The sequence below is a fragment of the Ornithodoros turicata genome, chromosome 6, assembly GCF_037126465.1.
Source record: "Ornithodoros turicata isolate Travis chromosome 6, ASM3712646v1, whole genome shotgun sequence".
NCBI classification, from domain to species: Eukaryota; Metazoa; Arthropoda; class Arachnida; order Ixodida; family Argasidae; genus Ornithodoros; species Ornithodoros turicata.
Window position 1 is genome coordinate 41,655,237 of NC_088206.1, and position 24,436 is coordinate 41,679,672.

The 24,436-nt window shown below is 43.6% G+C and overlaps 1 protein-coding gene across 1 annotated transcript in view; it reads right to left on the bottom strand.

Annotated features, from left to right (window-relative positions):
- The window catches only part of LOC135397915 (uncharacterized), a 420,422-nt gene that overhangs the window by 10,706 nt on the left and 385,280 nt on the right, over window positions 1-24,436 (bottom strand). The window contains exons 12-13 of the mRNA XM_064629413.1: window positions 16,471-16,586; window positions 13,013-13,136 (exon numbers count right to left, since the gene is read on the bottom strand). Of these exons, the coding sequence (XP_064485483.1) occupies window positions 13,013-13,136; window positions 16,471-16,586 (240 nt within the window). The remainder of the gene's footprint in view (window positions 1-13,012; window positions 13,137-16,470; window positions 16,587-24,436) is intronic.

The window sequence follows — 24,436 nt, forward strand, 5'->3', positions numbered from 1 at the left end:
GTCTCTTCCGAGATACCTATGCACTCCAATTTCCAGAACTTCTCTAGGATATCCGGTTCTTGCTCCGTTGCTACTCCGATCTTCAAGACGCAGACGGCTGTGGTTGAATTGTCCGTGTAGCTTCTTACGGAAGGCGACGGCCCTTGAAAGGTCCACCCGAAAACCGTTCCAATCGCGACCAACCTTTCGTCGCCTGGGTACCTTTTCACTTGTCCTGTGAGCAACTTTCACATTTCGTCGCTCCCAATCAGTAAGGCAATGCCATTTTCGCATTGCAAGTTTGGGAACAACATGTCGTCCGCTATATACTCTCGTTGGCGACGTAAGGATGCTACGAACTCTTGATTGGACGGAATCTCGGCAAGGTCCTTACAGATAAAATGAATCGTCGTTGCGTGAATTACATGTTCTGCCGGGTGGTACTGGCTCCTTAACCGTAGCTCGACGACCTTGCCCTGGTGTGTCTTCCTGGTAGAAGTATCACTTGCGAACGTGTTCAAGTGCAGTCTGCTGTCCCCCACCACTTTCAAGTTCAGTTTCTTGGCGACGTCATCTCTGACGAAAGTCCTCTGACTGTCGTTATCTATGATGCCTCGAAGTTGCGTGCAGGCTGTACCCGATGACACCCAAATCCTGACAGTTTGGAGCAGTGTGTCGGGTTCTTGATGCTGTGTCCGGTGGGTGCTGACTGCCATCAGATTGGTCAGTGGAACGGAGTCGATGCCCTTAGTTTGTAGTTTCGAGGGATCGCACACAACGGATGCGTGTCTCTTCTTGCAATGACTACAAGTCACATTGGCACGACATTCTTTAGAGCGATGACCCCTCTTTGTGCATCGGAAGCATCGACTTGCCTTCGACAGTATTTTTAGCTTCTCTGTCAGGGGTAGGCTGGCGTCGCATTCCGCTGTGCTGTGATCGCTTGATGAGCAGAAGAAACAGTTAGGTACTGCTTTTACAGCAGCTTGTAGGACTGCTCCTGTCGGAACGCTTCTCTTCCACGTCCTATTTGTGCTTTGGGCCACGTGGGTCATCCTGCTGTCTTTCAATCCTGCTCGCTCCAAACTTTCCAATTCAATGCGAATGAAGTTGAGCACCTTTGAAAGCTCATCGGTCGTTCCTGTGCCAGTGGCAGCCCTTGCCTCTGTCGAAGGCGAAAGCGACCCGTGGTCATCTGTATCGTTGCTTGCGGTCCGAAGCGCTCCGTATTTTGCCGTTCGATGGTACTCCACTACCATCTCGGGTGGAATAGCCGAAAGGAGAATATCCACCATCATGGAAGCGAAGCTGTTGGTGGAAACTCTTCAGGAGTGACTTCAGGCCTCTTACGTTGGCTTGAACATAGTCGTACAGAGAACGTAGGCCTGCAACATCCTTTGAAGACCTCACTGCTGGTAGACAACGCAATCTTGACAGGTACACTCGCTCGATCTGCGTCGTATCCCCAAATCGCTGCGACAGAATCTCGATCGCGTCGTCGTAACAGGATTCCGTGGCCTGTAAACCGCGGATGGCTGCTGCTGCTCGGCCTTTCAGCGATGTGCTCAAATACTGGAATTTCTCTGTCTTGTTAAGACGACGATTTTCATGCACGGCCGTTCTAAACTGCTCCCAAAACGTTTGCCACTGCGTAAGCTCACCTGCAAAGGTCATCAGCTGAAGTTTCGGGAGCTTTATTCCTACTTGGGCCTGATGAGTGGTCTGCGCTGCCGATGGCTCCACCGTAGGAGTTGCATTTGTACGTCGGTCACTTAGTTCTATGTCAGAAATCCGGGTTCGGAGTTCTGCAATTGCATTTGCCGCTGACTCTTCATACCTGAAGACAGCCTCATATTCCAACGGAAGGTCGCCCTCCCTGATCAGCGGCTCAATCTCTTCGTTCACTTTGCGAAGGTCTCTATCACTCGATTCCAGCCGTGCAAGAAGTCCATTCAAGATCGCCTTGCTTGTGCTTAGGTCCTGTCGACGCTCGTTGACCTCATCGACCAGTTTGGTTACCTGGGCACGTCGTGCTCCTCTTTTAGCCTTCAGTCGGTCCATGATGTCTCGTTGCAACGTTCGTTCTTGCGGTGAAGTCGGGTCCCGGGTTTCGGCACCAAAAGTATATGTTGTGGAACTTCCACTCTGTGATTGTATTGACCGCGACTACTCCGCTCTGTATAATCGAACCTCTTTATTCCGAGGACAAACGAAGACTAACAGAACGTTCCTAAAAAAATGATGAAGAACCCCCAAAAAACCTCGTGATTGCAACTGTTCTCTTCCTCTTCGTTGCCCTAAACCATAACACCCGTGAGCGCGCGTCAGCGTTTATTTTTGGCGCGTATCTTCCGGTGGCGCCGACCTGCGCCCGCTACACATCCAACACATAGAGAAATAATAGCTAATCAATCTATCAAAGGCGAAATAGCACAGACTTAACAATATAGCACAGACTTAACGCTGAAGAACAGAGGAACACGCGGCGACACGTAAACAACAACAACAGAGGAAAATAATCAATCACTGAACCATCATAAAATCGACCAATATACAATTTTCATTCTAACAAACACTACGAACCTTGATGGAGGTATCCAAGACGTAGGAAATATGCACTGTTTTCACTCTTTTCCTCAAAGCCAGGAGACTTTATGTCTCTATCTGTGTGACCATAGCAGAGCGCATGCTTTATCACTCAAAGGGTTATGGGCTATATTACTTCGTCAAGCAAACGGGACGCTCTAGAGGTCAGATAAGAGAGTTCAAAGGCGATATATTTTATTGTGCAGCGCATATAGATGTCGATATCACTCGCTGGGGTCACTATCTTTTCGCATCCTTTCCCTGAAACGGAAATCTTTCGTCAAAGTGGTTGACAAGTCGGCAAAGTTTGTAGAGATGCGATATTGTTATTGAAGATGTAGAGAAAGTCCAAATTATTAATTGGTAGCAACGATTTAATTACATCAATTTTTGTAATATCTTGCAATAGAAATTTCTAATGAACCACACATAAATATCAAATGTGAAATGCAACTCAGAGTTATGAGGCATTCCAATCTTAGAGATAGTTACTTATGTCAATCCAGTGAACAATTGAAGCAAATGCAAGACAATAATTATTTCAGGCAGTAAGTTCACAACTCATAGAGTATCAGACGAGTGAATACTTGAAACAAAGTCAAAACAAAAATTCTCACGACAGGTGGAGATTATAGCATTCTAAACCAGATAATAAAATTTTAATCAATAAAATAAACATAGATATGCTTTTAATTAAGTGTAGATGTGCACTTGAAAACAGAAGAGATAATTGCTCTACATTGAAAAGATGGACAGATTTTGTACTCGATACCATAAGTCATAGGAAGATATGATAAAAAACTGCTTCGAAAAGGAGGAGCCGCGAAACGATTTCATTATCGCTGCATTTCAATACGACATAGACATGGTCGTATTCGTTGATATGGTACAAACTACAGAACTGAAGGTGCAATAATTTATATGCCGAATCTACAATACTTATAAAAATATCTGCACATCAACGTCGGAAGGGCCACTAGGATTGATGGCGGAGTTTTTGAGATTTGCTAACGAAGAATTGAAATACACTGGACCAGATGTAATTGTAATCATTGCAATGGGCATTGCGTACATCAAGAAAGCAGTCGGATCAAATTATCATATACAAGCGGTCTATATCGCACGATTCATTACGGATTTGTTGAAATTACACATATCTGAGATGGAAAGCACATAAAATCATATCACATGATATATTCCACTACCACGGCAACGCAATTATTTTCTTCTACCAGTCTCTGCAACGATGTCGAATCAACAGAAGTTCAATATTGTCGTGCAAGGTCCGATGTAATCACCTGTTGAAACTCAACAAACATATCAATTGCGGTGGACCCCCGGACGATTTTCATCTAATACTCTCTTGTACGCCATTCAAGAATCTTCATACAAAGAAAGGAAACATCAATAAGAGACTGTGCAAATTCATCGCGACAAAGTGCAAGTTGTTGAAGCAATACAAACACGGCGACAACATAGCGCCTGCGTTAATCAACACTGGATTCAAGCGCCCAATAATCAGAATAAACTATTTAATGTTTTCGGAATTCATCAAGGAAGACAACAAACGAAAACTTCAAAGTTTGAAATAGAACTGTAATTTATCGAAATAAACAAGTGTATAACTGAAACAATAAATGTAATCTTTGTCATCATTATAATGAATTCTTCGCATCACAATGCAAAACACCTTACATTTAGCATGGCTAGACTGAGAACAGTGATCGCTAAGGAAACGAATATTCCACAATTTGTGTAAGAATTCTCATATGGAATGAGACCTGACCACCAAATAGGTTTTACTCGACTACACTCTGTACAAGTTCAACACCCGAAGGATAGAATTGCCGGAGAAGGATCGGTCATTGAAATTTAGAGACATGATACATCAGTCTATGATTACAAAAAGGATCACTAATCTCATGTGAAAACTTATATTTCATGAATTAAATTCCACAGTGCATGTATATTTCTCAATCAGTTGCACTAGCCCAGACATAGTAAAAGAAGAAGAAAAGGCTTCTTTGACAAGCAACCGATTGGAGTGCGGAACAAATAAAAAAATATTTTTGTCAACACAGTTGTCCGTTTGTATGACTGGATAGGAAAAATGAGCCGTCCAAGATAGCGCGAAACAGGAAATAAGGGAAGATAACTGATTGCGGCGGGATAAGTCAAAGCGTTCGCGACACAGTGTCATCGACTTTTACAATCGCATTGGGGTTCACTGCCTGGGAGATAATACGAAGGCTTCGCGAAAAGCGAATCTATGCCACAATGCAAACGAAAGATTTTACGAGCACGACGTGCAGGCCAAGACTACATTTCTAATCACATAGTCTTCGTAACACACGGCACACAAACGTATATGAAATAATTTCAAAGTGGCAATCAGATTTTGAGAGAAGCGGATCACACAACAGCCATCAGAAGTGCTTAACCAATATACAATGAAGATGAGCGTTATGCATAAACACAATGGAAGATATGTTATATTAATTATAATAACCAGATCAGCGCAGGTCACAAATAAACGTAGATCCAATTCACAAAATATACTCGAGATTTCCCTGTAACCATACAGAAAAACTATCACACTATTTTAGTGTCATAGCATCCGGACACTACAAATGGAAAGGCCATACTTTAATTGTATAAGTCTTTAGCTCATAACGTTGTGACACGCAAATTCCACACTAAAGGTCATTTTCTTCTTTAAATTTTCAAAGTCAAAACTGCACGCTATTTCTTGCATTTTTCTAAAGATATAGATTAAAAAGTTGTGCATATACTCACACATACTATACAAGATATTTGATTGTGGATTAATTGTTAAAATTTATCGATCCACATTCAGGAGAAGTGGCGACTACCACACATCAGTAAGAGTTTAATCACAATTTGAGCAAGTGTTGCGATTTATGATTAGTGTTGTAGAATGTGTAATTTCACAATACGCAAGCTTTAAGTCACTCACTTTGACGAGCACTCTTTCATGACGTCAGAGAATTTAATCGAATTGATTGATATTTTCTGTATACACTATAACATAATGTGAATTCTTTATGTTGTGGATATTAAAAGTTACGAATATTTTCCGAACGAAAATTTACTTAAAACTCGAAGAAAGGGTCACCCGCGTCCTCGAAGACGTTTCGGCAACACGCCGGGCCGCGTTTCCCCAATGCCGTACCCGAACGCGATTCTGCGCGCGACGCGTTAACGCGGTACCGCTCGCGAGCGTGTTGCTTTTTCCGGAAACGGGTTCGTCGACGCGGGTGACCCTTTCTTCGAGTTTTAAGTAAATTTTCGTTCGGAAAATATTCGTAACTTTTAATATCCACAACATAAAGAATTCACATTATGTTATAGTGTATACAGAAAATATCAATCCATTCGATTAAATTCCCTGACGTCATGAAAGAGTGCTCGTCAAAGCGAGTGAATTCGTGAAGCGAGTCAAATTGTGATTAAACTCTTACTGATGTGTGGTAGTCGCCACTTCTCCTGAATGTGGATCGATAAATTTTAACAATTAATCCACAATCAAATATCTTGTATAGTATGTGTGAGTATATGCACAACTTTTTAATCTATATCTTTAGAAAAATGCAAGAAATAGCGTGTAGTTTTTACTTTGAAAATTTAAAGAAGAAAATGATCTTTAGTGTGGAATTTGCGTGTTACAACGTTATGAGCTAAAGACTTATACAATTAGTATGGCCTTTCCATTTGTAGTGCCCGGATGCTATGACACTAAAATAGTGTGATAGTTTTTCTGTATGGTTACAGGGAAATCTCGACTATATTTTGTGAATTGGATCTACGTTTATGTGTGACCTGCGCTGATCTGGTTATTATAATTAATATAACATATCTTCCATTGTGTTTATGCATAACGCTCATCTTCATTGTATATTGGTTAAGCACTTCTGATGGCTGTTGTGTGATCCGCTTCTCTCAAAATCTGATTGCCACTTTGAAATTATTTCATATACGTTTGTGTGCCGTGTGTTACGAAGACTATGTGATTAGAAATGTAGTCTTGGCCTGAACTTCGTCGTGCTCGTAAAATCTTTCGGTTGCATTGTGGCATCTGATAATAGATTCGCTTTTCGTGAAGGCTTCGTATTATCTCCCAGGCAGTGAACCCCAATGCGATTGTAAAAGTCGATGACACTGTGTCGCGAACGCTTTGACTTATCCCGCCGCAGTCAGTTAGCTTCCCTTATTTCCCGTTTCGCGCTATCTTGGACGGCTCATTTTTCCTATCCAGTCATACAAACGGACAACTGTGTTGACAAAAATATTTATTTATTTGTTCCGCACTCCAATCGGTTGCTTGTCAAAGACGCCTTTTCTTCTTCTTTTACTATGTCTGGGCTAGTGCAACTGATTGAGAAATATACATGCACTGTGGAATTTAATTCATGAAATATGATAAGTTTTCACATGAGATTAGTGATCCTTTTTGTAATCGTAGACTGATGTATCATGTCTCTAAATTTCAATGACCGATCCTTCTCCGGCAATTCTATCCTTCGGGTGTTGAACTTGTACAGAGTGTAGTCGAGTAAAACCTATTTGGTGGTCAGGTCTCATTCCATATCAGAATTCTTACACAAATTGTGGAATATTCGTTTCCTTAGCGATCACTGTTCTCAGTCTAGCCATGCTAAATGTAAGGCGTTTTCCTTTGTGATGCGAAGAATTCTTTATAATGATGACAAAGATTACATTTATTGTTTCAGTTATACACTTGTTTATTTCGATAAATTACAGTTCTATTTCAAACTTTGAAGTTTTCGTTTGTTGTCTTCCTTGATGAATTCCGAAGACATTAAATAGTTTATTCTGATTATTGGGCGCTCGAATCCAGCGTTGATTAACGCAGGCACTATGTTGTCGCCGTGTTTGTATTGCTTCAACAACTTGCACTTTGTCGCGATGAATTTGCACAGTCTCTTATTGATGTTTCCTTTCTTTGTATGAAGATTCTTGAATGGCGTACAAGAGAGTATTAGATGAAAATCGTCCGGGGGTCCACCACAATTGATATGTTTGTTGAGTTTCAACAGGTGATAATACATCAGACCTTGCACGACAATATTGAACTTTTGTTGATTCGACATCGTTGCAGAGACTGGTAGAAGAAAATATTTGCTTTGCCGTGGTATTGGAACATATCACGTGATAAGAATTTATGTACTTTCCATCTCAGGTATGTGTAATTTCAACAAATCCGTAATGAAACGTGCGATATAGACCGCTTGTATATGATAATTTGATCCGACTACTTTCTTGATGAATGCAATGCCCATTGCAATGATTACAATTACATCTGGTCTAATCTCAAAAACTCCGCCATCAATCCTAGTGGCCCTTCCGACGTTGATGTGCAGATATTTTTATAAGTATTGTAGATTCGGCATATAAATTCTTGCACCTTCAGTTCTGTTGTTTGTACCATATCCCCGAATACGACCATGTCTAGGACGTATTGAAATGCAGCGATAATGAAATCGTTTCGCGGCTCTTCCTTTTCGAAGCAGTTTTTTATCACATCTTCCCATGACTTATGGAATCGAGTACAAAATCTGTCCATCTTTTCAATGTAGAGCAATTATCTCTTCTGTTTTCAAGTGCACATCTACACTTAATTAAAAGCATATCTATGTTTATTTTATTGATTAAAATTTTATTATCTGGTTTAGAATGCTATAATCTCCACCTGTCGTGAGAATTATTGTTTTGACTTTGTTTCAAGTATTCAGTCGTCTGATACTCTATGAGTTGTGAACTTACTGCCTGAAATAATTATTGTCTTGCATTTGCTTCAATTGTTCACTGGATTGACATAAGTAACTATCTCTAAGATTGGAATGCCTCATAACTCTGAGTTGCATTTCACATTTGATATTTCTGTGTGGTTCACTAGAAATTTCTATTGCAAGATATTACAAAAATTGATGTAATTAAGTCGTTGCTACCAATTAATAATTTGGACTTTCTCTACATCTTCAATAACAATATCGCATCTCTACAAACTTAGCCGACTTGTCAACCACTTTGACGAAAGATTTCCGTTTCAGGGAAAGGATGCAAAAAGATAGTGACCCCAGGGAGTGATATCGACATCTATATGCGCTGCACAATAAAATATATCGCCTTTGAACTATCTTATCTGACCTCTAGAGCGTCCCGTTTGCTGGACGAAGTAATATAGCCCCTAACCCTTTGAGTGATAAAGCATGCGCTGTGCTATGGTCACATAGATAGAAACAAAGTCTCCTGGCTTTGAGGAAAAGAGTGAAAACAGTACATATTTTCTATGTCTTGGATACCTCCATCAAGGTTCGTAGTGTTTGTTAGAATGAAAATTGTATATTGGTCGATTTTATGATGGTTCAGTGATTGATTATTTTCCTCTGTTGTTGTTGTTTACGTGTCGCCGCGTGTTCCTCTGTTCTTCAGCGTTGAGTCTGTGCTATATTGATAAGTCTGTGCTATGTCGCCTTTGATAGATTGATTAGCTATTATTTCTCTATGTGTTGGATGTTTGGCTCTCTATTATAAAATGTCTATTTTCTGATGAGTTTGATTTTTTCTTCTGATTTTCTGAATGATAGATTACTCTGTTGTTTGGTTAGGAATATCTTCTTTGTAGTGGTATAGATTTTATTTCCTCTTGTGTTCGTATCGTTCTTGTCATTCGTGTTCCGTGGTCTTCCATGCATCTATTGACAGCCGTCTTCAACAAATCAGGGTAGATATCATCAGATCTGGTTGTTGGCTAGGAGTGTGCTATGTGGTGAAGTTCATTTTTAACATGTCTATTTTCTGATGAGTTTGATATTTTCCTTCTGATTTCTGAATGATAGATTACTCTGTTGTTTGATTAATCAATGTAGTGGTATAAATTTTATTTCCTCTTGTGTTCGTGTCGCTCTTTGTTCTGTTTGTTGGCTTGGAGCGTGCTATGTGGTGAAGTTCATTTTTAACATGTCTATTTTCTGATGAGTTTAATTTTTTCTTCTGATTTTCTGAATGATAGATTACTCTGTTGTTTGGTTAGGAATATCTTCTTTGTAGTGGTATAGATTTTATTTCCTCTTGTGTTCGTGTCCCATAGTCTTCCAGGGTCTGTGCTGTTCACATTTAACTGCATACAACTATCAGAACTTCCCGCTATTGCACTGATGGTTCTCACGTATAGGAATATTAGACGTTTTATAATACAATTTGTAATTTTGTTTATAATCATATTGATTAAGAATATCTTCTTTGATTAAGTGTGTTATCACTTCTGATTCATTGAAAACTTGTGATTTCTGTTAATAAAAATATTGTGTTTGATTTGTGATACCTATTCAATGCTAATGTATCATACCTGTAATAAGTATATTCTTTGTTACGTGTATTGTGTTCCTTCTATTTCAGATTTTTGGCTAAGTTTTTCCCATTCACGCAGAGTCATAACATAATTCCTAATGACTTTAATAAATATATTTTCACTTGTACTTTTGTGTATGGCTATGCTTTGCATGTAAACAGCCTACTGCACACCTGTTGTAGCTGGAAAAATTACGATTCAAGTCGACTCAGGCTGAAAAATGACGAAAGTCGGCGGCCCAGGCTGAATGGTAAACGCGCACGCAGCCCTCCGGCCACACGACACCCACAACAGCAGCCCTCCACTCGAGCGCCGCCCACCTATCGCGGGAAGGAAGTCGACCCAAGTAGGAAAATGGTGAAAGAAGTCAGCCCAGGGTGAAGGGTAAGCGCGCACGCAGCCCTCCGGCCACGCGACGCCCACCACAGCAGCCCTCCACCCGAGCACCGCCCACCTGTCGCGGGAAGGAATTCGGCCCAAGTAGGAAAATGGTGAAAGAAGTCAGCCCAGGGTGAAGGGTTAGCGCGCACGTAGCCCTCCGGTCACGCTCCACCCGAGCACTGCCCTGTTACAGGTGGTGAAGGTTTTTCGGCTGGGTTTTTCTCCTTCACCTGATTGACACAATTCCCAGCACTATTGGCTTTAATAAATATATCTCAACTTGATTGGTATTAATAAATATATTTTCACTTGTCCTTTTTTGCGTATGACCCTTCTTTGCATGTCTCTGCATGTAAACCGCTCACCTGTTGTATCGGAAAAATATCTGAAGTCGGCCAAAGAAGTCTGCCCAGGCTGAAAAATGTGAAAGGGTAAGCGCGCACGCAGCCCTCCCCCGCCGATAATCACGTGGACAACCCTCCGCACACGCGCCGCGCGGGGCAAAATACGCGCAGGGCTCAGGGCAGGGGTGCCGTAGTTTCGCCCTGTCGAAGCCTGGACATGACTGAATACTACTAATGGTTGCTGGCAGAAGTGACTGGCCAGGAGAGCGGTACAACCGCTTCTTCATAGCAGACGATTGCCGGTATGAAGTTTTAAATCACGTAGTGTAAGTAGATCGAATCAAAAATGACCAAAGATGGTCGTATAAATAAAATGCAATTATATAATGCAAAATCCTACGGATAAGGGTCGTCCTTCTTGCTATTTTCTTGGTATCACGGTCTTAACTAGGCCTAACGTTAGGGACGAAACATCCAATTTTCGCGTAAATAATGATGGCGCATCGAAAGTTGAAGCTGTGTTTGCAGATGCGTACATGAGGACATACACTCACAGTATGAAATTAAAGTAGTCTGTGAAAATTTTTTGTCACGCAATCTCCGCTTCGCCGTTCCAAGCACCATCCTCCATCTTGGAGAAAATTTGGTGTCATGGCAGCTCCCATTGAAAACGGTAACCAATGAAATGCGCCTAAGTTTGATTGACAGGTCGACCTCTTTTTTAGGCTCCTCCTAATGGTCAGACTCCCTTTTGCATAGGGCCAGACACGGCACTGGCCCTATAGCTGCCCACCTTTTAAACAGTACTGCCAGCGCCGTCACAATGCCCTTTATCACCGGATGAGGCAAAAATGTGCTACGTAGCATCCCAAATTCATGGTTGTGGAGGCCAAAGTTAGCAATTGTATTTTCTCTTTTTCTATTGCGATGCAGCGCCATCAGAGTAGTAGTATATTTAGCTGACATTGTTCAAGTGGCGAATGGTTAGTACTGTAACATTGTCATGGCTCATGAGTCAGGCAATCAGAAACGACGACGAAGCTGCTACGAAAAGGCGGCTCTGATTACTCGCGGTTGGACACGAGAAGCCGAACTTCCTTCAAATGGTGATACTGGTACCTTACAGACGGGATATGAATGTGCTGACGTTTTTCTTTCCTTTTTTTGCCTAAGAAAAATGCACATGTAGACTTTCAAAATGTTATGACAGAGGGTGTCTTCTTGCAATTTTTACGTGATGTGAGTCTCAATACAGTAGTTAATGAGCATAAATAATATTGGGCTCCTGAGAGAATGCATAGTAAACATTGCCCAAAACGCGCTCCGTTCTTGAGCGTTTACGACGTCACCGGATTTGTTCCCGTCCCATATGCTTTTCGGGAAGCTAGATGGACCCTTCCCCTCTAGCACCAGACAAAGAAAGGACAGAAATACTGTCTGTATGTGTCATAAGGACGCGCGGAACGGACAACACTTTTTCATACTTGGGCCAAGTTCGAGGCGCCCCCAATGCCCAAGAAAATAAAATCTTGAGAAAAAAGTTTATATCCTACATACACACACGTAAGGGAATGCACATAATTTTTTTTCAGCGATATCTAAGAGAGTCGAGCTACGCTTCTAGCTGGTGTCGGCTGGAATGGCCCACCTGCCAACTATTTTTGCAAGTTAATATTTAAAAGTGAAGTGTCATTTTATGATGACATTGGGTAGTACATCCCACAGTCATCAGCAAACAATCTTACTTGTGTTGGTGTTTACTACGTCTACTATGCCGTTAGTGCAAATTAGAGTGGTCCTAGTACTCTCTGTGTGTTGTATTTGCAGCAGTATATTCTCTAATCCTAGTACTGGGAAGAAGTTTAATGTCTCCTGTTGCATGTATCAACAAATTCGGCTATTACTCAAATAGGCTGATATACAGTTAACAATCTTGCGGTTTAATCAAAATTTGAATAAGTTTTGATTGGGGAACGAAACCAAATGCCTTCGCTATAGCTAAAAAAATACGCTTGTCTTCCCCCTTTTGAATCAATAACTGAAGCGAAACATGCGTGTGATGAACTGTTGAGACTACTTGATGGAAACCGTGTTGACAATTGTTAAGCACCACAATTGCTGCCAAGAATGTAACCACCCTACACACAGCCAATCGTCCGGTAAGGTTGCTTGAGTGATGGGACAAAAATGAAAAATAAAAGTAAATAAAGTAACAATTTACGTTTTCAGTTGTTTGCTTCCTCGTTCTGATCTCAACATCAAGGTATAAAACACATTGTCCAAATCGTGAACACCCATAGTTTCCAAATTTACAATTAACTGATCCTACCAAAGTTTGCACTGTGACGTCATTCAGATGCTCAGACGACCAACTTGTGATAGGTCGTACTAGGCAATTTGAGTTCTTTACTGGAAGTGGAGTATGAGAGATGGCTATGAAGATATCAGTGTGCCTGTAGAAAGAAGAAAAGTATTATCTTCTGCGAGCATACCATCAATATCGGGAGCCACGTCTTCCGGGGCACCGAGGCACCGAAGGGTATAATGCCCTTTTCCAGATACTGATTGTAGCCACATTCGAGGACGGCAAGCATTACACAGACATGACGCAGACATAACACAGACCTGCCTAATGGCTGTGAACCCTTTGCGTGATCGAATGCGTTCAATTTAATTTTACGTTGGCTCTTATAGTCTCTTACTGTGTCCCTTGACAGGTTGCTATAGGAAATTTTATTGAAGGTAACAACATAAGATACAAACACACCCGAGACACTGCCATACAACATGCAGTTATAACTAGAGACAATATTATGTAGGTTCATTTCAGAAAATATTTACACACAACAACAACAACACACGACACACTCTAAGAAAACTTGGCGTCAACTTGGTGTCAGGCAGTGACAATAGTTACGATATGTACAGGTTATATCTACAGTCAGTATTATGTACATTCATTCCGGTAAGAATTTACATATGAAAGAAAGATGAATAGATGATGAAGGTGGTGGTGGGATGATGCAAATGAAATTCATGGAGGGAAACCGGTGATGTTCACAGTTCCTCGCCTCACAATAAGGGAAGGATGATCTCGCCACCTGCGCGAGAACTCGGCCTCTCCAATGGCGAAAAGTTCTCGTTGGAGCTCGCTCGCCAGAAGAAAACACACGTTCCTCACCAATAGAAGTAGTGGGGTGCTGCGTTTACGTCGCGCTACAGCTCTGCAACGAGCCTGCCAGAGCACGACCGCCCCGCATGCTCTTAGCAGAACACTCAGACAATGTGCGCGCCTTTGGTAAAACTGCACTGGGCAACATATATTTGTTGAACGCATGACCTGATGCCAGAACGTACGTGCAACGTGGCAGTCGAAGAGAACGTGCAGGTTAGACTCACGCTGGAGGCAGTAAGGACACGTGTCGGTAGAGGTGATGCCCCACGAACTAAGGCGATCACGTGTAGGCTGGGTTGCCCAAGCAACGGACCACAGAACGTCACGGAGTGGTCTTGGTAGCCAGACACATACAGTTGTCGTCCACCTGTACGACACCTGGTCGTCCACCTGGTCGACGCTTGATCAATCCACTTTCTGTAGCTGTCACCCGTTGCGCTCTGCAGAAGGAATCTCGCCATCATAGAAGGCGAATAGGATGCGAGGGTGAAGGTGGGAACACGAGCAATCAGTCGCCGGTAATGTGCGTGAACAGCTGCATGGAAACACCGGGGCTTTGCTGGCGACCGGCGCGTGGAAGCCACAGTAGAAGGGCTCTCAAGGGGGTCTGTCCAATATTGCAATAAAACTTTCGCCGGTGTGTCTTTTTGCAATGGGGGGTCCGCAACATGGTGCTGAGGGCGATACCGCGGTTCATAAGGCCGAAATCCTGCAGGTTAATCCCGTCTTGAGAATCGGGCAAGGCGAGCACTGCGTGGGAAACCGGTCCCCTCCGCTTCTTCCAGAAGAAGGACAGAATGCACGTTTATATCCTAGCCACAACTGCATATGGAGCGATGCATACATGGCTGAGATGCCACAGGCAGCCTGACAGGTATCGTGAGCGGGCAAGACATGCCCGCTCATGATACGAAAGATCATAAGACTTCGCGCGGTCACACTTCGCCGTCAGTTCGTCCAGAGCTCTCGTCCAGTTTTCAGCTGGAGGGCCACGGCTGTCAAATAATACACCCAAGATCTTCAGCGATGCAGTGTATTGTAGAGGGAAACGCATGTAATGGCGCAAGGCTCCCAAGAGGCATGAGCGTAGACTTTTGGTAGTTTAATTGCCCATCAGACAGTGCCGCGTAAGACTCGTAGACGCGCAGCACTTCGGCGACCAACGTAGCACGCTTCTCGGGGTGAGAGCCGTTCCCTGCCAGCCCGTCCGCCTATGATCGTCACCGTTGGGAGAGGAGACCGAACGACGAAAATGGGTTCGATGTTCGACGTTCGCGTTGGAAATACATCCCTGTGTGTTCCTAAATAAGGAAGGCATTGCTGATGACTACCCATTGCACAAGTACCCCACTCATGTGACGCCTTCGCAACCCTACCATGTTGGGAAAAAGGAATAAAGACAGCATGGTGACAAAAATATTTGGAATTAATGTGTGAGTTTTGTAAATTCTCTATTAATATTAAACCCGTACACAGTCCAAGTAGGCTATGTATCGTGCCATGACTGACAAATGCCTCGACTTGAACATCAGTCTGAACCTGTATTAGACCTTCCATGTAATATTTTTATGAGGCTTTAAAAATCGCTACTAAAAGACAGGTCGAAATGAACGATAACGTGGACCAGAAAGCTTTATTCTCCACGCGCTCTCGTGCAGCACGTCGGTTGGCGGCGGCGGAGACTGAGCCACTACAAAGCAATGATCTTTTTTTCTTTTTTACTTACACCATAGCCATTGGACTGCCTCTGTCATAGCACTGACGAGGGCGGAGCAAACGCGAGCCTGCGAAGCTAAGAAGTGCCGCGGAACGCGCCCTAGGAAAATGCTTTGGCCGTCAGGGCAATAATCCCTCTTGTACAGGACAACGTCTGCTGAAACGAAATTAGGAGCCTTCTTGACTAGATTACTGTCGAGAACTGAAGAACTACTCTTGACGTGGGATATGAGAGAAGCGAATTTCTCATCTGCTCGTGGCGGAGAGAAAGTGGGCCGAAAGTTGTGAGAGGACAGACTGAACGTGACGTTAACTGAACGGCCGAAGTTTAGGTATCGTTGAGTAGAGTGAAAGCTTTCGTGGAGAAGCATCCTTGGAAAACATGGCTGTTAGCGGAGCACTAAGATCAGCAAAGCCACGGTTGAAACGACGGAAATAAGAACACAATCTAATGAAGCTGCGCAGCCGCTCAATCGTCTTGGGCTGAGGAAAGTTGCACACAGCTTTGGTCTTGTCACGGTTTGGTCAGATCCCTCGTGCGACAGAAGATGTCCAAGAACTTTAATTTGACGGTATCCGAGGTTCATAATTGAACTACACATGCAGTGTCAAAACAGTCCAGGACGGCTTTCAGCCGTTCGATGTGGCTAGAAAAGCTCGAGTGCTACACAACGATATCGTCGAGGCAGCATATGCCACCGCAGTCCCTGGAGCACCGTGTTCATACGTTCGAACGTGGCAGGAGCGTTGGATAGTCCAAACGGCATATGACTTTCAACTCGTACAAACCATCGGGAGTGGTAAATGCCTCGTGCTTCAGTCATCATTAGGTTTTTTATTTGTATTTCGATGGGATACATGCAATTTCACTGCTGTATCAATTTGTAGGAACTTACTTTGTCATCTCCTTGAGAGCGCCAAACACTTTGGCATTTCTTTTGCCTCTTAGGAGTAAGCCCAGAAGGGTAATTCCACCGGTGGAAGTTGCAGACAACATTGTCTTATGGAGCTCCTAGAATGTGATAAGATGTGTCCAAACAGGAGCCTGAGCTTATACCATGTAAATATGTAATCTGTTAAGTCGCAACAAATGGCTGCCCATGGTTTGGCACACCAGCAATTCATTGGAGGCGTTCCTGCACATTCAATATTCAATTAACACGAAAATACTCTTTCAGAATGCTATTCGATGTTCTTCCCCAGGCGGGAAGATGTTTCCCATATCCCTGAAACTGTTTCGCATTACTTCTGTGTTTACATTTATTCATCCAGAAAGCATGGAAGTTTCACGCTATAAACGCTGTATTTAACAATGTCTGAAGGATACAAAGGAACCCTTTTACCTATTTTAGTTTTTACTGCGTCGAAGGCTGCGTGAACCAGGCCAACTTCATACGCCACAACAACGGAAGAGTGTTCGCGAGTAACTGCGATAACGATAAGCGTGGAAGGTTGTGGTGACATTTGTTCACTCAAAGTACGAAGCACAAGGGGACAAGACTGCAGTGTATGGCCACGGAATGCACGGAAACTCTGCGATTAGATAAAGTCGGTCGAATATATTTGTGGAGGAAGACCATCTCCTCTACATTTGGTGACCCGTGGCTGAGACAAAGCAGATATAAGGTGTCTGTTTAGCGCTCAATAGAATGCATGAACAATGTTATTTGGTTCCAGATACTGACCATATCGCCGTAATGGATGTCGTCTGCTTTGTGACATCGGAATGACCAGAAAGGAAATAATCATCCGTGGAGAACGCAAACGTGACGATGTCTTCGAGGCTCTAAGGCAATCGCCTTTTTTTGCGATCTGGTAACCGACAGCATCATTGTGCGTGTACTACACTTCATGTGTCATAATGTAGTATTTACATTAACTGTTCATCGTGAAGTAGCGTTTCACCAGTGTCGATCAGAAAACTTTGTCTGCGGTGCTCTTTCCCATTTGCGTCCCAAGCGTTTCCTCTTCTGCGCAATTGCCCAATTTCGGTCCTTCTCAAGTCAGAATAGACTGATGATGTTTCAGAACAGTTCTGTCCAACCCCCGTCCTTATTTCTATGATTAGTTTGTCGCATTTGTTTCTACACTAGCTATATTACGAAATATCTCCGAAAAAGTAAATACCTCAATACATTTTCGCTAAGAAAATAATGGCGAGTGAAGTTACCCGTAATTTGAGACTGGCCAGCAATAACAGTATGAGAAAAACTGAAGAACCCAAGTAACTGATTGGAAATTTGAGACAAAAAGGACGTTTCAAATGAGCTTGTGTTGCCTTGTCGGCAGGTTCTTAATTGAAATTGTAGCACATACTGCTTTCTACTGCATCCTCTACATTCTTTCGTCAGGTTTCCCAGATTTCCCCGTGACTTGCCAAAGGAGTGGTGTGCTACAAAAGTGCCCCAGATTGGCATGTCGTGCTCACATACAGGTGAAAAACACGTGCCTGCATATATTTCTAATGGCTATGTTTCCTCATTGCCAGTTTCCAAGTTACTGAGAATCGCAGCACAGAGTTATAACGTGGTTATCAGTACTCATTCCAGCTGTATGACAAGGAATATCATAATTAACTGACAATTAATAAACAGATGGCATCGAGCAGCGCTGGCTTGTCGAGCTGACAGTAAAATGCGCCACAGTTCCGACAACATTATGCACCCAACAAGCTAAGATCCGTCTCACATGTAAGGCACAACACACAGATCTAATTTAACCCAATTTGCAGTACTGCTTTTTGAATACGAGGCAATGCTTGATTTGTTTAAATGCTGTTCGACCACAGAGGACAACTCTGTGTAACTGTAGAAGAATGTGTCAGAAAGCAAACTAATTTCTCTGTGATATAGTTTCCTGCGTGCCGATACGAACTGTAGTAGTCTTGTTCTTTCTCATTATAGGATTCAGGCCAAGCACAACCAAATCCAACTGCAGTATACACTGGAGAACACCCGCGCACAAGCCAAAGCGTCAGTCTAAGAGCACAGAGACCAATCATTGCGGTACCAGACGTAACCTCCGCAGTTTCTTTGTTAATTCCCCTGTATTGTGCATTCAACATTCAGTATGCATCCCCCTTAAAATACGCTTACCATGTTAGAGAGAATGATGTGCGTGTAGCGTACGCTATTGAGTGGTATTCCTTTACTGCTGGTAACTGCACTCCGTGCACATTAAATATAACTGGCATACGACGTCGCTACCTATAACACTTGGCCCTTATCTGTATGCTACACCCACCAATTATTTGATGCAGATGGAGAATTTGTGTGCACCTGTGCATAGCCTATACTATATTTGATTGTGTTAAGCTTCAAACCAGTCGAGCATCGCGATGCAAAGTTACAATGCAGAGCGTACAAAGTCTTATGGCAGAAAAATCAAAGTGGCACCGTTGATGACAGCAGATGAGGTGTTGCTCACGAGCTGTATCTGTATCAAAGAGCGCGCATCCAAAAGCATCTTGATGAATAATTGTTATGTTATTTGTTATATAAACTGTCTGTATAATAAATTTCTTTCTTCTGCCTTTGGCAAAAGCAGAAGGCATACAGTAGCTATCGCCACCTAGAGTGCAGCGTCTTATCGGCTATCATGTGTTAATGCGAATGCGGCCATTTGATTATTTTGTTCATGGACTTTGCACATATTGCATGTAAATCTGCACTACGATCGTCGAGTGGTTTGAAATTTACCATGATCAAAATGTACCCTTAGGCTCTACAGGTGACTACAACGATATTTCACCCGTGTCAAGCAACTGGAGAGTATGACGTGACGATAAGGGTAAGCGTTTATAATTGGCTACCTTGTAATAAACTAACCCGAGCCAACACTTTATTGAAGTTACGAGTACCATACTCCGAATCGATAATTTGCTCACAAACCATACATTACATTAAAGAACATGTTTAGTTGTTGTTTCTTTGTTTCGTAAAAGCTTCCTGTATTCCAGCCCTTCGTTCCACCAAACATATAAATATGTACAATAAACTGTTTGCAATGAGCATTGCATTTGTTGTGGCTTCTTGTTACATGGTTTGCACGTATCCGAAAACATTCACTTGCGTGAAGTACTGTTTTGATGTGTTCAATGAACCACCGTGTCCCGCGGAGGGTTGGGGAATGTACTAGCACTTCCTGGGGAGGGTGTACAAGAACACCCGTCAGTAAGACGAGGTGTACTACCACTCCCTCAAATAGGGTGTACAAGTATACCCTTTAGTAAACACGCGTGTACTAGCAATCCTTCAGGGAGGGTGTACAAGAACACTGTACATTCTGGGGTGTTCTTTGACGCTTATAGGGCGTCACGTACGGGACAATCGGCTACACCCCAAAAGGGTGTCGTGGCGCATACCTTTTTTCTTAGAGTGAAGTTCAACACGACTATATACTCATTGTACGCTTGTCTTAGCTCTCTTATCGACTATACAGGGTGTCTTTTTTTTTTTCATAAAAGAACTATAAGGGCTATAGACAAGCTGTTTTCACTTCTATCATCTCTGGGCCGGCGGACGTTCTTGACCATATGTTGCTCTACCGTTAAATGAATAATTACCTAAAAATCGTTAATTAACTTTTTCATTATAAAAGCTACGAAGTTGTCCCAATGAGAAGATCCTTTCCTTCGGTTCCTTTCGGTGACCTGACATCGTAGCCGTTTTCAGAACGAAAATCCGTTCGGTAGATCGTCGGTTTCCTTCACCCTCAATGTGAGAGGGTGACTGAGCATCATGTGTCGGAGATGCCGCCTTATGCGTCGAAGATGATCTTGAACTTGCGGAAACAGAACAAAAACAGATGTATCGGGTGACGCTATCGGAACTGCCCTTATCTTGGGTTGCATTTTCTGTTTTCTTTTAACCTTTTTCCAGGACGCAAGAGGCGACAGTGTGCTCTTTCACCCTCTCACATTGGGGGCGAAGGAAAGACGGGTCTCCGAAGATGCGTAATGAGCAAAAAAAAAGTGTTCCTTCACAAATTTTTGGCGGACGATCTACCAAACGGATTTTTGTTCTGAAAACGGCAGGCAGGGCTGGGCACGATACTTCAAAAAAGTATCTTCGATACCGATACCCGATACCCTCAAAAATTGTATTTCTGATACCGGTACAAGATACAGAACCGAAATTGATTTTCGATACAGATATTCGATATTGTATCGTTGATTTCGATACATCACTGAAATCCCGAATAAAATAAAGCTGGTGTTATGATTAGCGAAGTTTACATAGCTGAAATCCCAATAGAATAAAGCTGGTAATATGATTAGGGAAGCAAAAAAAAATTCTCTGTGATTTCTGGAACCTTTAGTGTATTTTTAAAGCGCACTCTTTCTGAAAGGGCTTAAACGTATCTCATTGAAATCTATTGAAATCTCAAACCTTAAGAGCTTACAAACACCAAAACTATGAAAGTTTACACATAAGACATACCTTTAGATGAAGCTTGAAATTCGAAGGCGCCACTGATCGTCGTCTTACAAAACGAACACATGGCCCTGAATCGGTCTCCATCAGACGACGTGACAGTAAAATATTTTCCATCCAAGATGGCACACCGGAGTTCGTCATCCATAGCTGATACTTGATTTTCTTAGTTGGCCGTTGTGAATTGTGAGCTGTATAACGGGTTACAGTGCTCAAGCTAAGCCGGCGGCTATTCTTTCGGCATGACAGACGTGTAATCCGCACTTCAAGTTAAGTGGACGTGGAGTTGAGTAGTTACATCCGGTTGTTCCTCGTGTTTCTATGGCCCCCACGTGTGTTCCGTTTTTGCCCCTTTTTTTTCCCCTCTACACCATTGGTTATAAATGTGCTTGTGTAGTTCAGTAAAAACTTGTTGATAGTGGAGCCTCTGTTTGTGTGTCTTCATGTGCCGTTGTCCCTGTTTTTGACTGCTCCTTGTTCTCCGAGTGCTCTTGCGCACTCAGCAGGGGGACATCGTGCAGCGCAGTTCCAGAAGCCGTGAGTTTGGTCCTCTGTAACGCCGCTATGGATGACGCCGAGCGTTTTCGGCGAGCCCGCCGTAGAAAGAGACGGAAGGGATTTTTCTGGAATGAACTAGAAGCAGCGCGCGCCCGCGTCCCAGAGCACGGCCCAGGGCCTCCTCTCCAGGCGACCTTGAGGATGGAGCGCGTGCGCGGACGTTAGCTTCGAGCGAATTTATGGTCGACATGCCTACGCCGCTGCGGCCTGGCTTGTACTACCGCCTGAGCGAGCGCCGCCGAGCCTAAGTCTGACAACAGCCTCAATATTTGCGTCTTTTAGTATCGAGTATCGTTAAAATACACGATACACTAAAAATGTATTTTCGATACCGATACTCCGATACTCTCATTTTTGGCACGCGATACCTAATACCGATACACAAAATGTATCGAAAGATAGTATCGAAGATACATGTATCTTCGATACTGCCTATGACTGATATCAGGTCACCGAAAGGAACAGATGTTCTCATTGGGACAACTTCGTAGCCTTTATAATTAAAAAGTTAAGTAACGATCTTTAGGTAATTAGTCATTTGACGGTTGAGCAACATATGGCCAAGGACGTCCGCGGGCCCAGAGATGATAGAGGTGAAAACAGATTGTCTATAGCTCTTATAGTTCTTTATAGCCATAGTTCCGCTCCGTGTCATAATGTGCCAAAAAATATTTTTCCACATTGTGCTTACTTGATGATCCTATGTTCCTCTCGTATATCTTTGTGTGTGTGTCGTCCGAATCGTAAGTTGCTATAGGTATATTAACTTATCTAAATATTGCTATCTGAGCTAGAGCACTGCAGGGGTTTACCCAAAAGCCCGAGCCCGACCCGGCCCGCGGGCCGGGCCGGGCTTTACGTTTTTTATGCAGGCCTGGGCCGGGTACGGGCTTGACAACGCCGGCCATGGTCGGGCATGTACGCGAACATATTTTTGACTAGACTGGACAGTTGCATTTTTATGTGACTTTGGGTGTCACAAAACATTTCATGTCACAAAAATAAGTCATATGGTTTTTCCAATGGGGATGGGATATCATGGTATTCTCATCTGAGAACTATCACTTTTTTTATATGTGATCATGCTTATTTCGTGTAATGGGTCTGGATTTCACACGTGTGCTCACACACATTTGGGGATGATTGGTGTGGCGGGCGCGCTGAGAGTCCGGCACGAGGGTCAGTTAGGTTATGTGTTCTGGCATATTTCGTTCGCGTGAGAATTCCAGAAAGGGGAACTAACAGCGGTGCATGCGCTATAGAGCGGAGATGAGTCTCTCTTTTTCCGCAAGGTACATACATATCGCCCAAGCGCCGCTGTGCGCTGCCTTCTCAAGCAAGCAAGCACAGAGCGGCTTACCGGCAGAGCCACACAGCCGCTCCGTCCGAATGTATTTCCTCACTCGCCACCAATTAGCTGCGTCCGTTTCCATTTCGTAAATCTAAATACGCCTCCGGGTCTCGACAACACAGAGCAGAGGCGGGCTCGGACCGGGCCTTACCATGGAAACAGCCGGGTACGGGCTGGGCCCGGGCCGGCGGAATCGTGCCTGGGTCAGGCCCGGGCTGGAAATCTATAGAAGACGTCGGGCTCGGGCCGGGTGCGGACCGTAGGAGCCGGGCCTGGGCCGGGCACGGGCCTGAAAATTAGGCCCTGAACTTCTCACTGCTCCTGTTTAACTCGATACTGTGTTGTTGCGAACTGATAGGGGTACTAAAATGCAAAAACAAGTTCACTTCAAATTACGTTACAAGATATGTTAATTTGTTGTCACCAGCATCAAGGTCAAGGCGTGGGAAAGAAAGGTAAAACAAGAGGCGGGAACAGTTCCTCCTCTCCCCGTGCGCTCTCCTTTGCGACAATCAAGTAGGCGGGGCTAAAGCGGAATTTTTACTAATGTCGTTATTCTATTTCGGCTGCGATACTGCGCATAGTTTTTTGTTGGGTCTGGGTTTGTTGGGTCTGTATCTGTGGAGGGCTTCATATTTCTGTAGAAAAAGTTGAGGTTTGCTTGGAAATTTTCGAAGTTTAATTGAAAAAAATAAATTTCCCTCAATTAAAAATTGTCCAAAGCCCTCCTAAATGGCGGCAAAAGTTCCCAGAAGGTAATTGCCGAAAGTTCCATAAATCTCCGGCGAGTACGTCGCCCGTTAGAATTCTGCATCACTTTAGGTGAAACACCCTGTATATACCAATCTCGCGTGTTCGCGTGGCGTTCTCCTACACAAGGATTCTGCCGACTAGCACTTTTTTCGCCAGGTCGGGATCTGGCTGGGAAATGTGTTGCCGAACTATATCCGGTGTCGTCATATCCACACCGCGAGGGCCACGTCGAAGGGACCACATGGGTTAGCAGACGACGGAACCCAAAGACGAGCGACCGCGATGCCAGGAGCGTGAGCAACGCGGCTAAAACCCTAGCTTCTGAGCACTCATGTTCTGGTGACAATTGTTACGTGACCAGGCGCGGGCGCTAGGATTTCCGAACGCAAGGCCGTGTTGCCACATTTTGACCACCGAATTCGCTATAAGTATCGGGCTTCTCCACATAGTAGAACACAACCAGTAACCGCCCGTGGACATCCAACAAGAGTCCGAACATCCGCAGCCTGATGTGTACATCCATCGAACGCCTCCGGGACGCATTAGTTGGGATGCACCCAGAGCAGACGTCCCCCATAGTTAACCAATTGGACGCCGTGTGGACTCCATCCCCATTGCTTACGCAGAAGGGCGTTTGAGCGACCCTTTTCACCGGTGACCCTCCGCTCTCAGCGTTCCTCTTCTCTCCCCCCCCCCCTGACTCCGCGTCGTCGCGAAAGGAAAAATCTCCGCAGGAGGCTTTTTTTTTTCTCGCCAGGAAGAAAG